A 13,866-nucleotide genomic window follows, 5' to 3' on the forward strand; every position below is an offset into this window, starting at 1 on the left:
CTGTCGGCCTCCTCCGACAGGACCGAGTACTCGAGGGCCCCGCGCGCAGGGGCTCCCCTCCGGCCCCTCCCCCGCCGCCGAACTGTCACACAGCCTCCGCGCGGCCCGCCCCCACGTGGACTCGGCTCGGAGGATCAAAGTCTGCAGCCCGGCCCCCGCAGGTGTGCTGGGAGCTGCGATGGTCCGCAGCGCAGAAGCCAGGACTCCGCCACACCCGAGGGGACCCGGCCCGCCCCTCCCCCTCCCGCTGCACGCGGCCCGCGCCCCCAATTCGCCCGCCGCTGCACCCGGCCACGGCCCCCCGGCCCACGCCCGGCTCCGGGAGGAAAAGGCCCCGCCCCCACTGTTGGAGCCGCGACCCCGCCCCCTTCCCGCCCCTCCGAGGCTACATCCATTAGTGAGCGTGGCTGGGCGGGACGCCGAGGCTGTCGTGAGGGGGCCCTGACCAATGGGGAAGCGTGCCGGGCCTGGTGGGCGGGGCGTCAAGGCCTTGTCACGCTCGGGTCCGTGTGAAAACGGGGGTTCCGAGTGCAAAGCAAAGTTTTTTTGTAAACCGTCTGCAAAGGCGGGGGGGCGAAGAAGGCGCCCGAGACCGGGCCGAGTGCAGCTGCCGTGGCCGCCGCCTCCTCTCTAGCTCCTTAGCCATCCGCTCCTCAGTCCAGCCGCCGCGGAGGAGACCAGCAAGCAGAGCCCTCAGATGCTCGGAGCTTTCTCGGCGCGAAGCTGCCCGTTGCCCTCGCCTGCCGTCCTCGCCCGCCGCCCTCCTGCTCCTGCTCCGGCTCCGACTCTTGGTACCCCGCTCCGGGAGCCCAGCTCCCCGCCACCGCCGCCGCCTGGGTGTGGGGGCTGCTGGGGCTGAGCCGGGCCTCGGCGCCGGCTCTGAGGACGGACGCCTGAGGAGCTGCGCGGCGCGGCGCCGCCGGCTGGCGGAGGACGCCCACAGGCGCGGGGCTCGGTGGCTTGACCCGGGCTTGTCCCCGTGCGGCCGCGGGGGCCCCTCAGCGGTTTCCCGAACGGCCCGACTCGGGCGCTCCTCGGTGTCGCGGTCGCCTACCCTCTGCCCCCCGCCAACGCCGCCGCCACACCAGTCTCCGGGCCGGGCTCGGCGGGCCCCGCAGCCGCAGCCATGGGGTGCTGGGGTCGGAACCGGGGCCGGCTGCTGTGCATGCTGGCGCTGACCTTCATGTTCATGGTGCTGGAGGTGGTGGTGAGCCGGGTGACCTCGTCGCTGGCGATGCTCTCCGACTCCTTCCACATGCTGTCGGACGTGCTGGCGCTGGTGGTGGCGCTGGTGGCCGAGCGCTTCGCCCGGCGGACCCACGCCACCCAGAAGAACACGTTCGGCTGGATCCGAGCCGAGGTGATGGGGGCTCTGGTGAACGCCATCTTCCTGACCGGCCTCTGCTTCGCCATCCTGCTGGAGGCCATCGAGCGCTTCGTCGAGCCGCACGAGATGCAGCAGCCGCTGGTGGTCCTTGGGGTCGGCGTGGCCGGGCTGCTGGTCAACGTGCTGGGGCTCTGCCTCTTCCACCATCACAGCGGCTTCAGCCAGGACTCCGGCCACGGCCACTCGCACGGGAGTCACGGCCACGGCCTCCCCAAGGGGCCCCGCGTTAAGAGCAGCCGCCCCGGGAGTAGCGACATCAACGTGGCCCCGGGCGAGCAGGGTCCCGACCAGGAGGAGACCAACACCCTGGTGGCCAATACCAGCAACTCCAACGGGCTGAAACTGGACCCCGCAGGTGAGCCGGGAAAGTCGCTGCCTCAGGTGGTTGGGTTTAGGGAGCCCAGAGCCTCGCCTGGGCTTCGGCGGGGTGGCCCGCACGCCCCCTGCTGCCCGAGCGGGCCTGCGCCGCGCCGCCCCTGCCTGCTCCCTCCCCGTCCTGCACACGCCCCGCTGCTTCAGGAAATCAGAACCCCCTCAGCCGGGTGCAAGGAGCCGGGGACGCGTCTGGCATATTTGTAGGTGGGGCCTGTGGGTCAGACCCTAAGGAAAAGGGTCAGGAGGTGACCATCATCCCGCTGCAGTCCACACCCGCACTTGGCTGTCTTTACAGATTGCAGCAACTTTGCTGAAGACTTGTCTGGTTATGGTTATAACAGAATCAGAAATGCTTCCCAATTCAATTCCTTGGCCCTCTTGGGAAACGGAAAGAATCCCCAATTCGTCCCCGGTTGTTGGGTGCTGGAAACCTTGCTCTGCCAGAGTAGTTCTTATGCCCATTGAGCTCCGTTTCATAATATGCATTAGAGTATGTAAACCCTGGTTAAAGGTTTCTTTTATGAACAGCAGTGTATACTTCAGCTAATTGATCCCTAATCTTGGAAATCATAGATTTAGGACTTGTCTGGGCATGTTTAACATTTTGTTAGGACTTTTCATAATCGTACTGAACTAAAAGTGATGGTAATTTATTCATCTTATATTTTGAGTGGATGCTTTTTATATTTAACATTAAGTGCTTTTGAAGGAAATTTGGAAAATAAATGTTGAAAGAAAGGAGATGGAAATGACTCAACCAATGTCGTACTACCCAGGCTCAATGGTGCTTAACAATTTGGTCTTATTTCCTTCACTTACGTTTATTTACCTTGTATCATTATAAATATTGCTACATAATTTTCCTTTCCAAGTGCAGAATATCAAGTTAGTGAAATTAAGTTGTACACTGGACAGATTTAATAAGTAATTGGTTTTCCTCTCACTCCACTCGGCAAGGTGTTATTCCAAAGAAAATTAAGTTTCTCTGGTGTGTAATTTCTTGAAAAGATCAATACTTTTTATTTAAAAGTAGGGGAGGTAGTCATTTGGTTTCAATTTTTCTAATAATCTCTGTGATTATTGATTTATATTGTTGATTTGTCAGTTTTTAAACCCCTTCTACCAAGAAACTTTTGTATTCATAATAAAAGTTTAAAAGTTAAAATTGGTTTTACTCTCAAGCAGTTGGCCTCAGTGACAAAGAGTGACTAGAAGAGTGCCCAAGTGTCAAATCAGGTATTTTGTATTAGTAGACTTATTCCTAGCTGCATTTAATTTTGGTGTCAGCACTCAATTTTATGTTTTCCTTTGTATAGGCCATAAAGTATGGCAGAATGTTTGCAAGACTCCACCCCCATAGAAAAGATACTCTTTTGGAGAGGAGGAGGCAGGAGAGTGGTTAGGAGGGTGAAGAATCCGTATCACAATTACTTAATTTAGCCCTGGCCATTATGTCCTGGCTGGTTCCCAGAATGTCAATTTATATTAAATTGCTCTGGGCATATTTTTTTAATTGTACTTTGTGAAAAAATTTTCACCTTCATCACCACTTAAAAAGAATTAGACGAGGATGTTTATATAAACACTTTAAATGTATTTGCTATAAAATTTTTATTTCTTTGTAGACCCAGAAAAACCCAGAAGTGGTGATACAGTGGAAGTACAAGTGAATGGAAATCTTATCAGAGAGCCTGACCATGTGGAACTGGAAGAAGATAGGGCTGGACAACTTAACATGCGTGGAGTTTTTCTGCATGTCCTTGGAGATGCCTTGGGTTCAGTGATTGTAGTAGTAAATGCTTTAGTCTTTTACTTTTCTTGGAAAGGTTGTTCTGAAGGGGATTTTTGTGTGAACCCATGTTTCCCTGACCCCTGCAAAGCATTTGTAGAAATAATTAATAGTACTCATGCATCAGTTTATGAGGCTGGTCCTTGCTGGGTGCTATATTTAGATCCAACTCTTTGTGTTGTAATGGTTTGTATACTTCTTTACACAACCTATCCATTACTTAAGGAATCTGCTCTTATTCTTCTACAAACTGTTCCTAAACAAATTGATATCAGAAATTTGATAAAAGAACTTCGAAATGTTGAAGGAGTTGAGGAAGTTCATGAATTACATGTTTGGCAGCTTGCTGGAAGCAGAATCATTGCCACTGCTCACATAAAATGTGAAGATCCAACATCATACATGGAGGTGGCTAAAACCATTAAAGACGTGTTTCATAATCACGGAATTCATGCTACTACCATTCAGCCTGAATTTGCTAGTGTAGGCTCTAAATCAAGTGTAGTCCCGTGTGAACTTGCCTGCAGAACTCAGTGTGCTTTGAAGCAATGTTGTGGGACACTACCACAAGCCCATTCTGGAAAGGATGCAGAAAAGACCCCAACAGTTAGCATTTCTTGTTTAGAACTTAGTAACAATCTAGAGAAGAAACCCAGGAGGACTAAAGCCGAAAACATCCCTGCTGTTGTGATAGAGATTAAAAACATGCCAAACAAACAACCTGAATCATCTTTGTGAGTCTTGAAAAAGATGTGATATTTGACTTTTGCTTTAAACTGCAAGAGGAAAAAGACTCCATTGAAATTCTAAGTTTGCCAAGTAGTGTAATTGAAGTCCTTGTCTGGTCACACAGTTTAATTCTATTTTTGTAAGAACATAATGGGACTGCATAACAGAGTTCTATATTACAACTTTGTGATTATTAGTACAGAGTACAGCTATGCTGTGACTGTTTTGGAAAGCCAGTTTTAACACTATGTTACATTTTTGTTTAAAGTAAGTTAAACCTTATATAACATAATGACATTTGATTTCTGGATTTTTCCCATGATAAAAATTAGGGGGATAAATAAAATTGTTACTGGAATTTCTCTGCTTTTCTTTTCCCCCAGTGTTACACTTTCTTAGAATTATAACTGATAGAACTTTAAAATCATCAACAGTTTGTTTCCTTTGACATTTTAGGTAATATTGCCCTTTGAGATCATTACATAGCATAATGGCAGCATATTTTAAGAGTGACTCATGGCTATTAGTAGGAAATAAGATCAGTTACTATCCTGTATTCTGTATTGCTGACTATTAAACAGTAAGATAATTAACAAATTGAACTACAGTTTACACACAATAGGGCAAACGGGGTAGTAAGAGCAGGGAAGAAAGTTTACCAAACTAAATATTTAGGTTATTGTATGATAATATTGAGACTACATTTCTAAATTATTTTGAGAATTTCAACTTTTTATTCTACCAAAGTTAATCTGAAACTTGGACATATTCACCAGCATTACTTTCTTTGAAAGATTGGTATAAAAACATTGAGCTGCAAGTTTACTCACAAAATATATAAGTATTTTTAAGGATGTTGACACCTAATAATTACATGCTAAATGCAAACTATTAATGTAATCTTTTAAACCGGGTGTTTGAAAAGAAATTTTCAAAGTCATCTCGTGATAACCAATCATGAATGGATTTAAATGGAGCTTTTTGAGCACAACCAGCAATGCTTGTGCTTTCTAAGAGCCACTGAATTGAGAGGAAAGAAAACTGGAAGGTTAATGCAGTTTGGATATTAAATTCTTAGAGAGCAAAATTAATAATTAAAGCAAAATTAATTAAGATTTTGTAAGTCATCCTGTCTTCACATACTCAGATCTTCCAATAGTGGCTTATTTTGCAAGATGCCACAATATCTACACAGAAAATTGTTTGTGGCTATTTCATTATTGCTATAGATTTCAAATCCAACACAAATATTATTTAAGGGTGTTTAAGTTATATTTTTCTTGATAGAGGGTATACTTTGTGACGAAATTAGATTTTTGTCCTTGAAAGGATGAATATTAGTATCAGTTATGTATAGCTCTATTTTTCTAGAAACAAGGTATTCTGACTACTTAACTTTTATAGCTGACTACTTTTGGGATGGCTATGTTTTGGGATTTAAAATAGTTCATTGTTTAATGGGTTGTAAGAGGGAAAAGTGTTAGGATTTGACAGTTAACTTTTTAAAGGGATGATCTTTTGTGGTGTGTGTTTTTCCTAGTATAAGCCTATTGCTGGCAATGGGCCTATTTAAGAACAGCTGATTTTTTCCAATGAAAATATGGTAATTTTAGGAACACAGTTTGTAAGTTCACATTTACTATAATGGGCCAAAACCATAACCTGCCAGTTTGCAATACATCTTGATCTTTTAATATTCTTATCTGATATTGTGTAATTCAATTCCTAAACTGATAGTTACCATGAATTTTGCGAAAAGGCTTGGGAGGTTTTTTTTAAACGTGAAATTGAGGGATCTCATCTGGGCGAACGAGAAGAGAAAGCTGTGAATTGTACTGTATCATGTACATTCCTGATTTAATATTTTACAGAACATTTTATTCAGATATCAATTTGTTATATAAACATTTCAGCAATGATACAAAGATAACTGATAAAATATATTACATTCAATGAGGTTTTCTTTTACAAATGCTCTACTCGAGGTCTGTGTCTTAAAGACGGTATAACGCCTAAGTGTAAGACATCAACTGAATGAGGATTTTAAAAAATGGTATATAAGCATGAGACAAGGGCTATGTTTGTTTTTCAAAAGTGCTTTGAAGATAACAGCCTTTAGATTTTAGTTATTTCACTTTTCATAATTTTTAAGTAGCTTATATATAACGGTGGTACCATAGGATTTTCTTTTTTCAAATGACTGTCAGCAAAAACAGTGGGCACTGACTCAACCTGAGTTTTAGCGGAGAATTATTTATTTCTTTACAATGCACTTTCTAACCCATTTTAGCTATATTAGCATTATCTTTAAAAAAAAAAAGACATGCTTTTGTATTTAAATATTGTAGGATTTAAGTGTCTTTCTCAAAATAGCTTATTCCTTTCTGAAAGAAAATGAGGGAAGTACTCTGCATTATTAGGAGACTTAAACCCAATATTTAAATATGCTATTTTATAACACTGCATCAGTTTTAGGAGTTGCATCTCTCCTGCTGGCTCTTTTATATTTGAGCAAGATCAGTATAGAATATGTGTTTAGAAACTTGTCTGTTGTCTCAGTTTAGTGAAAAGGAGGTGCTGCATGTGCCTGAATTAAAACCAAGAAATTTTTCCAAGCCAAATGCAGCCTTAGTGATGAGAGATTTAATTCTCCATTGTCACCTTTTAGCTTTTATGATTGCTTAGTTTTTTCTGAAGGATGTCTGCATTGTAAAACTGTGGACTAGAACCTAAAAAACAGAATCCTCAAAAACTTTGGTATATGTGTTTTAACATTTTAGAGAACAGTATGTTGAATAACTAAGGTATGTAACTTGAATAGGAAAAATGTCCATCAAATGCACCTTGGAAAATCACAGTAGGTAGAAGGCTATGTTAACCATTCGTGTCTTATTAACATCCTTAAGTTAATTTTGACTTTTTGACAGTTTTGAGGGAAAAGACGTATGGAACCTAATGTGAAGTATTTCGTATGTTAACTGGTGTTGAGTTGAAGATTTTTACTGTGTATAAGCAGATATCATTTGAATGATAAAAATGTCATTAACCTGCTGTCTTAAGATGTTCACACAAATATGGAGAGTAATTCTACAATATAAAAATATTTATTTTAATACTGAGTTTCAGTTAAGTCATAAACAGTGTTAAAACTCTTGGGAAGGTGTAGGGGTTTTTTGTTTGTCATTTTTAAAATTGAAACTGTGTCATACAGTGTTTCATGTCTCTGAAATTGGGATTATAATAGCACTATTTTGATGTAGCTCTACCGATACTATGTGGTAATGCTATTTTGTTTTACTAACAAGCTCTGGAATATTTAGCAGTCATTTTCACTGGCACAAGAGCCTTTTGTATATTATTCAATTTAAACTTTTAAACCAAAAATTTTATGGTCCAGTGTCTTTGGCAAAAAGACGCTGGAGGGAATGTAACATACAATTAATATGTGGTTATATATATATAAAGACACAAATTGCCATGTTATGGTTCTGCCTTGAAACAGCACAATGAAGTGTATCAGTATATTCTGTGATTATGAAACTTCCATGTTGTGTTGTTTTGTGTCTGCTGTTGCCTGTCCTTTGGGCCAGATGTGGCGCAGTTAAATGCAGTTATCATCTCATTAAATACAGATGCAGATAAAATATCTTTAGTGCTGCAACATTTTACCTTTTTGTATGTTTTAATGACTGTGTGTTATTTTCCAAAGCTGTTCCTACCTCACCATGAGGCTTTATGGATTGTTATGTATTATAAATGTTCTATATGAGACAGACTACTGTGTTTCTTCTCATTTATTAAAAGTTAAGTAGAAAAATAAACTAATTTTAATATCTACTTCATTCGTGCATATGGCCTCCCCTCCTATACTAGGCTTAGTTACGTAGAGAGTTGGATTTCAGAAAATTGAAAGAGAAATTTCAGTTTAACGCAAATGTTGCAAGTGTACAGAGTGACTAGGTTACAAGATGGGTGTGGAAGAAAATGTAAGCAAAATTGTAATTAAAAATTGAAAGGGTAACACTGCAAAAGTTCACTAATATGAAATACTCAGTGACTTTGAATTTTATTATAAGCATTAAGCTTATAGATTATATAGTTATGGTTAACCTGCTTTTGGCGCTTGCTATTTTTTATTTATAGGCATAGTTACTAATAAGGTTTATTAAATATTTTACACCTGTAAATCATCTAAAATTCTTAACCCAATAGTATATTATTGTGGTTCTGTGAGCCTCAGGACTATCACAAATGTAGACTCATTAAAAAAATTCATTAAAGAACTTGTATTTTGGACTGTGAGACAACAGTTGAAAAAATCAATCGACAATAAATGGCAGTAGATAAAGGAATTGATCTATATACAGTAGATATTCCAAAGAGGAGGTAAAAAATATTTGGAAAGCATTATGTAGGTTAAAACGGAAAAGAGTAGGGTTTGAAAGGCAAGGAAGCAGGAATGGTGGTATAAAGATAAAGAGTTGGGGGCCTGGGCAGGGTGGCTCATGCCTGTAATCCCAACACTTTGGTAGGCTGACATGGGTCAGATCCACTTGAGCTCAGGAGCTCAAGACCAGCCTGGGCAACATGGTAAAACCAGGTCTCTACAAAATAATAATAATAATAATGCAAAAATTAGCCAGGGCTGGGCATTGTGGCTTACGCCTGTAATCCCAGCACTTTGGGAGGCCGAGGCAGGTGGATAACCTGAGGCCAGGAGTTTGAGACCAGCCTGGCCAACATGTGGAAACCCCATCTCTACTAAAAATACAAAAATTAGCCAGATGTGGTGATGCACACCTGTAGTCCCAGCTACTCAGGAGGCTGAGGTGGGAGGATCACTAGAGCTGGGGAGATGGAGTTCGCAGTGAGCCGAGATAGCGCCACTGCACTCCAGCCTGGGTAACAGCTCAACCCAGTCTCAAAAAAAAAAAAAGTTAAGGGGTTGAGATATATAAAGAGATTATAAAGGTTAAAAGTGTCATGACAACCACTTTAAATGTGGTTTCATAGGAAAGGAGGAGACTACCAATTTCACTATCAATAATTTTTTAGTAGATAAGTGAGAAAGTGGGAAAGGTACTCTACATATTTGGAATGACATGTGTAGGCAAAGTGAGACAGGAAGACAAATCAGTTTACCACATAATTCAATGCTAAAAGCCAAATACACATGTCCACATGTACATACACTACATTTCAATTGATTCCACACACACATTCTTATACTTTAACATTTCTGAAATCAGAATGCATAGTACAATCAGTGTTATCTTACAATTGCTGTTGGCCAAACTTTTTTCTTATCTCAATGTGTCTATTGTTCAGGGTTCAGAAAAGAATTATCTTCCCAGGCAATATGGTCTTTCAAAAGACTATATGACAATATTCCCTGAAATTTCATGTACTGTGCATTGCACATTTAGATGAAAGCTGTTCCTTGAATTGGATAAAAATAATGAAAAAAGAAAGTCAAGTGACATTGCTTTTAAATAATTTCATAGACATTTCTGAGCCTTCAGAATTGACCATCATTTCCCCCCCGATTACTCTATTCAACCTTTTTTGTTATTATTAGTTTTGCTCTGTCGACCTGCTGGAGTGCAGTGGCGCCATCTCAGCTCACTGCAACCTCCACCTCCTGGGTTCAAGGGATTCTCCTGCCTCAGCCTCTCAGGTAGCTGGACTACGCCTAGCTAATTTTTTCTATTTTTAGTAGAGACAGGGTTTCACCATGTTGCCCAGGCTGGTTTCGAACTCCTGAGCTCAGATGATCCGCCCCCTACAGCCTCCGAAAGTGCTAGGATTTCAGGCGTGAGCCACCACACCCAGCTCAGCCTTTTTTCTTTTAAAGCAAGTAATTTGTGGCACTTTGTTCTTATTTTAAAACCAGTTTCACTTCTAGATTATAAACTGTATTCGGTCAAGACTATGTCTTTTCCATATTTATTTCCCAAGGTTATAGCACAGGGACCAGCACATTGTAGGTATTCAAAGATGTTTGGAATATTGAGGAATGGTGGGAATGGAAAAATATATACAGTAGTTACACTATTAATAGATAAGATACACTGAGCACTAACTTTTTTTTTTTCTTTTTCTTTTTCTTTTTCTTTTTCTTTTTCTTTTTTGAGACAGAGTCTGACTCTGTTGCCCAGGGTGGAGTGCAGTGGTGGGATCTTGGCTCACTACAACCTCTGCCTCCTGGGTTCAAGCGATCCTCCCACCTCAGTCTCCTGGAGTAGCTGGGACTACAGGCACCCACCACCATGCCTGGCTAATTTTTGTATTTTTTTGTAGAGATGCAGTTTCGCAAACATACTGGGCACTTCTGATCACTTACTACTGAGCACTTACTACATATAAGGCACATATGTTTTCATGTATCCCTACAAACCATTAGGTGTATTCCTTTATTCCCTTTATTTTACAGACAAACAGATATTAAAGCATATAGTCTTTACCTCAAGTCATATAGTTAGTCAGTGATGGAGCCAGAACTGGAACTCAGCAAAAGATCTAGGCCTCTGCAAGTCACTTGCATTCCCACCACTGTGGACTTTTCAACAACCCACAACCCACTTAAGTAAATTCAAAATGTTCTTTCTAATTTTCATCCAATGAGCAGCAATAGACAAAGCATAGGCACTGAGTACTAGCAAAGCAGGGGAACCAAAAGAAATAAGAAAAGTAATTTTTATACAAAAGTTAGCCGGGCGTGGTGGCAGGCACCTGTAATCCCAGCTACTCAGGAGGCTGAGGCCAGAGGATCCCTTGAACCAGGAGGTGGAGGTTGCAGTGAGTTGAGATTGCACCACTGCACTCCAGCCTGGGTGACAGAGCAAGACTTTGTCTAATAAATAAATAAGCACATAAATAAAATAATTTTCAGAACATTTAGTATTTATTTTTTTAAAAAACAACAAAATATTCAGAAATCAGAACTTTCTTACCTAAATTATACCTTCTTAAGTTATGGTTTGGTAGCATTTATTTTTAATTACATAAGGGAGAGAAATTACAATTTTTTAAGGATTTAGGGCCTCTCTTGGTTTTAATCCAGCCTTGTGGACAAGTAGCATTCTTTACAAACTAGTATTGTTTTCACCTAATATTGTCTGGCTGGCTTAAATATCCTTAGGGTTACACTGAAAACAGTGAGTCTTTGGGGGCATGAGGAGTAGAGGTGATTGAGGTAAATGTGGATGAGGAGACTAAGGGAGAAGACCATCCGCTTTTCAACAGGGGTGCTATTAGCATTTGCGCGAGACCATCAGTGCAGAAATGTCCCACGCATTGAGTTTAACAACTCTGGCTTACTTCTACACGAATGCCTGTAGCTGTCGCTTTTCACTCCCCATCATCAAGACACCCCAACTATTTCAAATGTCTCCTAGAGAGGTGGTATTGCCCTGCTAGAAACCATAGATGGCCAATCCAGTGGGTCCTCTTTCAGTCTCTCCCACAGGAACCAGACACTACATCTAGTCCCTTCCTTTTACAGAGATATTTGTGTTTTGTATGAACATCAGTTCCATCTTTAAGTCCAGGAATTGTGATTCCATGCCTTGATAGTCAAATTGAAAATCTGAAGTTTTGATGTCTGAGGTTCATAACCTCTGATACAATGATCACTATAGCACAAGGTAGCCAGGAGCCCCTCTGATCTGTTAGGATGATTCTTCTGTCCAAGAAAACAGTGCAGATATGGCCTTCTGAATTGGCCATGGAAACCCTGGGTTAGTTCTTTTGAAATATAAAGTAAAAATGTGTTTCTGGCTTTATAAAAGAGGTTCAAAACCAGGGCCTTCTATGAAAACACAAATTTAAATATTTGCATCAAAACTTAGGGCCAGACGCGGTGGCTTATGCCCATAATCCTAGCACTTTGGGAAGCAAAGGCAGGTGGATCACTTGAGCCCTGAAGTTCGAGACTGGCCTGGGCTCTTCTTTATTCTCTCTACGTTTTCTCTTTTTGTCCCAGTCAGAGCCTCCCGAGGAACACAGCTCTGCTGATGCCTATGTTTATTCCATAGACTCATTTGGACTTATGACCTCTAGCACTTTACAATAATAAATTTGTCCTGTTTTAAGCCACTAAAGTTGTGGTAATTTGTTACAACAGCAATAAGAAATTGATATACGTATATTCTCGCATAAACACTAAATTTTAATATTATTATTAAGACAACTTCTCTCTTTAGAGTTCAATTGTAAATGGTGGTATAACAGTTTTTGTTGTTGTTGTTGTTGTTGTTGTTTTTGACATAGGGTCTCACTCTGTAGCCCAGGCTGGAGTGCAGTGGTGTGATCTCCGCTCACGGCAGCCTCGCCTCCCGGGTTCAAGCAATTCTCCCACCTCTAGTCTCCTGACTAGCTGGGACCACAGGCATGCACCACCATGCATGGATAATTTTTATATTTTTTTGGTAGAGATGTGGTTTCACCATGTTGCCCAGGCTGGTCTTGAACTCCTGATCTCAAGTGGTCTTCCTGCCTCAGCCTCCCAAAGTGCTGGGATTACAGGCATGAGCCACTTCTCTGGTGGTACAACATTTTGTTTAATGCTTATGCAACAATTTATGTTGCATAAGTAAGTTCATGAAACATTGATTTGTGGTTTTAAGGTAGGAAGGAGAGGTTAAGGTTAAATAGTGAAATACAATAAGCAATTTTCTTTATACATGTGGTCGTGTGGTGAGATATCAAGCTTAAGGGGCAAATCCTTAAGGGATTTGGTGGGAGCCCAAGCTTCCTCAATGAGCCCCAGTCTGAACTCAGAGCTTCTGTGAGAACTCCCTCATCCTCTGTATTAGAGACAGTCATCCTGAAACCCCCTGAGGCCTCCTGAGGCCTCCTGAGATCTCTATGAAGTGGCATTCACCATAGAAAGCTCTTCTTAGATTTTCTTTTTTGTCCCATTTCAAGTCTGCCCCTCCTCCTTTCCTCCTTCATCCTTTATCCTGTTCTTCCAACCCCCATGCCTATTAGGCATAAGACCTTGGCAGACTGGTTACCTCTTGGACTCTCAGTTTTCAAGTCTGTGAAATATTGAAAATGCATTCTTTATAGAATGCATTGCGAGGACTACATGAAACCAAAAAATCTTTCAATTCCCTTGTGAAGATTACACGTGGCAAAAAACTAAAATTTATCTACCACATGTGTCCTAGAACTGTGATAAATGTTTTAGCCCATATAATCCTCACAATCCCTCTGTGAATTAAATGTTATTATTTTTGTTTTGTTTTGTTTTTTCTCTTTGTTTTTGTTTTTTGTTTTGAGATGGAGTTTCACTCTTGTCGCCCTGGCTGGAGTGCAGTGGCATGATCTCGGCTTACCACCACCTCCACCTCCCGGGTTCAAGTGATTCTCCTGCCTCAGTCTCCCAAGTAGCTGGGATTACAGATGTGGGTCACCACGCCCAGCTAATTTTGTATTTTTAGTAGAGACAGAGTTTCTCCATATTGATTAGGCTGGTCTTGAACTCCTGACCTCAGGTGATCCACCCACCTCAGCCTCCCAAGTGCTGGGATTACAGGTGTGAGCCACCACACCTGGCCTCTTTGTTATTTTTTTACGTTTT

The 13,866-nt window shown here is 41.9% G+C and overlaps 1 protein-coding gene across 1 annotated transcript; it reads left to right on the plus strand.

The window, feature by feature from the left end:
- Positions 1-565: 565 nt before the first annotated feature.
- SLC30A1 (solute carrier family 30 member 1) lies at positions 566-8,117 on the plus strand. Its single transcript, XM_003893131.5, has 2 exons — positions 566-1,742; positions 3,388-8,117. The coding sequence occupies exons 1-2, from the start codon at positions 1,127-1,129 to the stop codon at positions 4,287-4,289; spliced, it is 1,518 nt and encodes a 505-aa protein (XP_003893180.1). The 5' UTR covers positions 566-1,126; the 3' UTR covers positions 4,290-8,117.
- The last annotated feature ends 5,749 nt before the right edge of the window (positions 8,118-13,866 follow it).

This window comes from Papio anubis, chromosome 1 (genome assembly GCF_008728515.1).
Source record: "Papio anubis isolate 15944 chromosome 1, Panubis1.0, whole genome shotgun sequence".
Classification (NCBI taxonomy): Eukaryota; Metazoa; Chordata; class Mammalia; order Primates; family Cercopithecidae; genus Papio; species Papio anubis.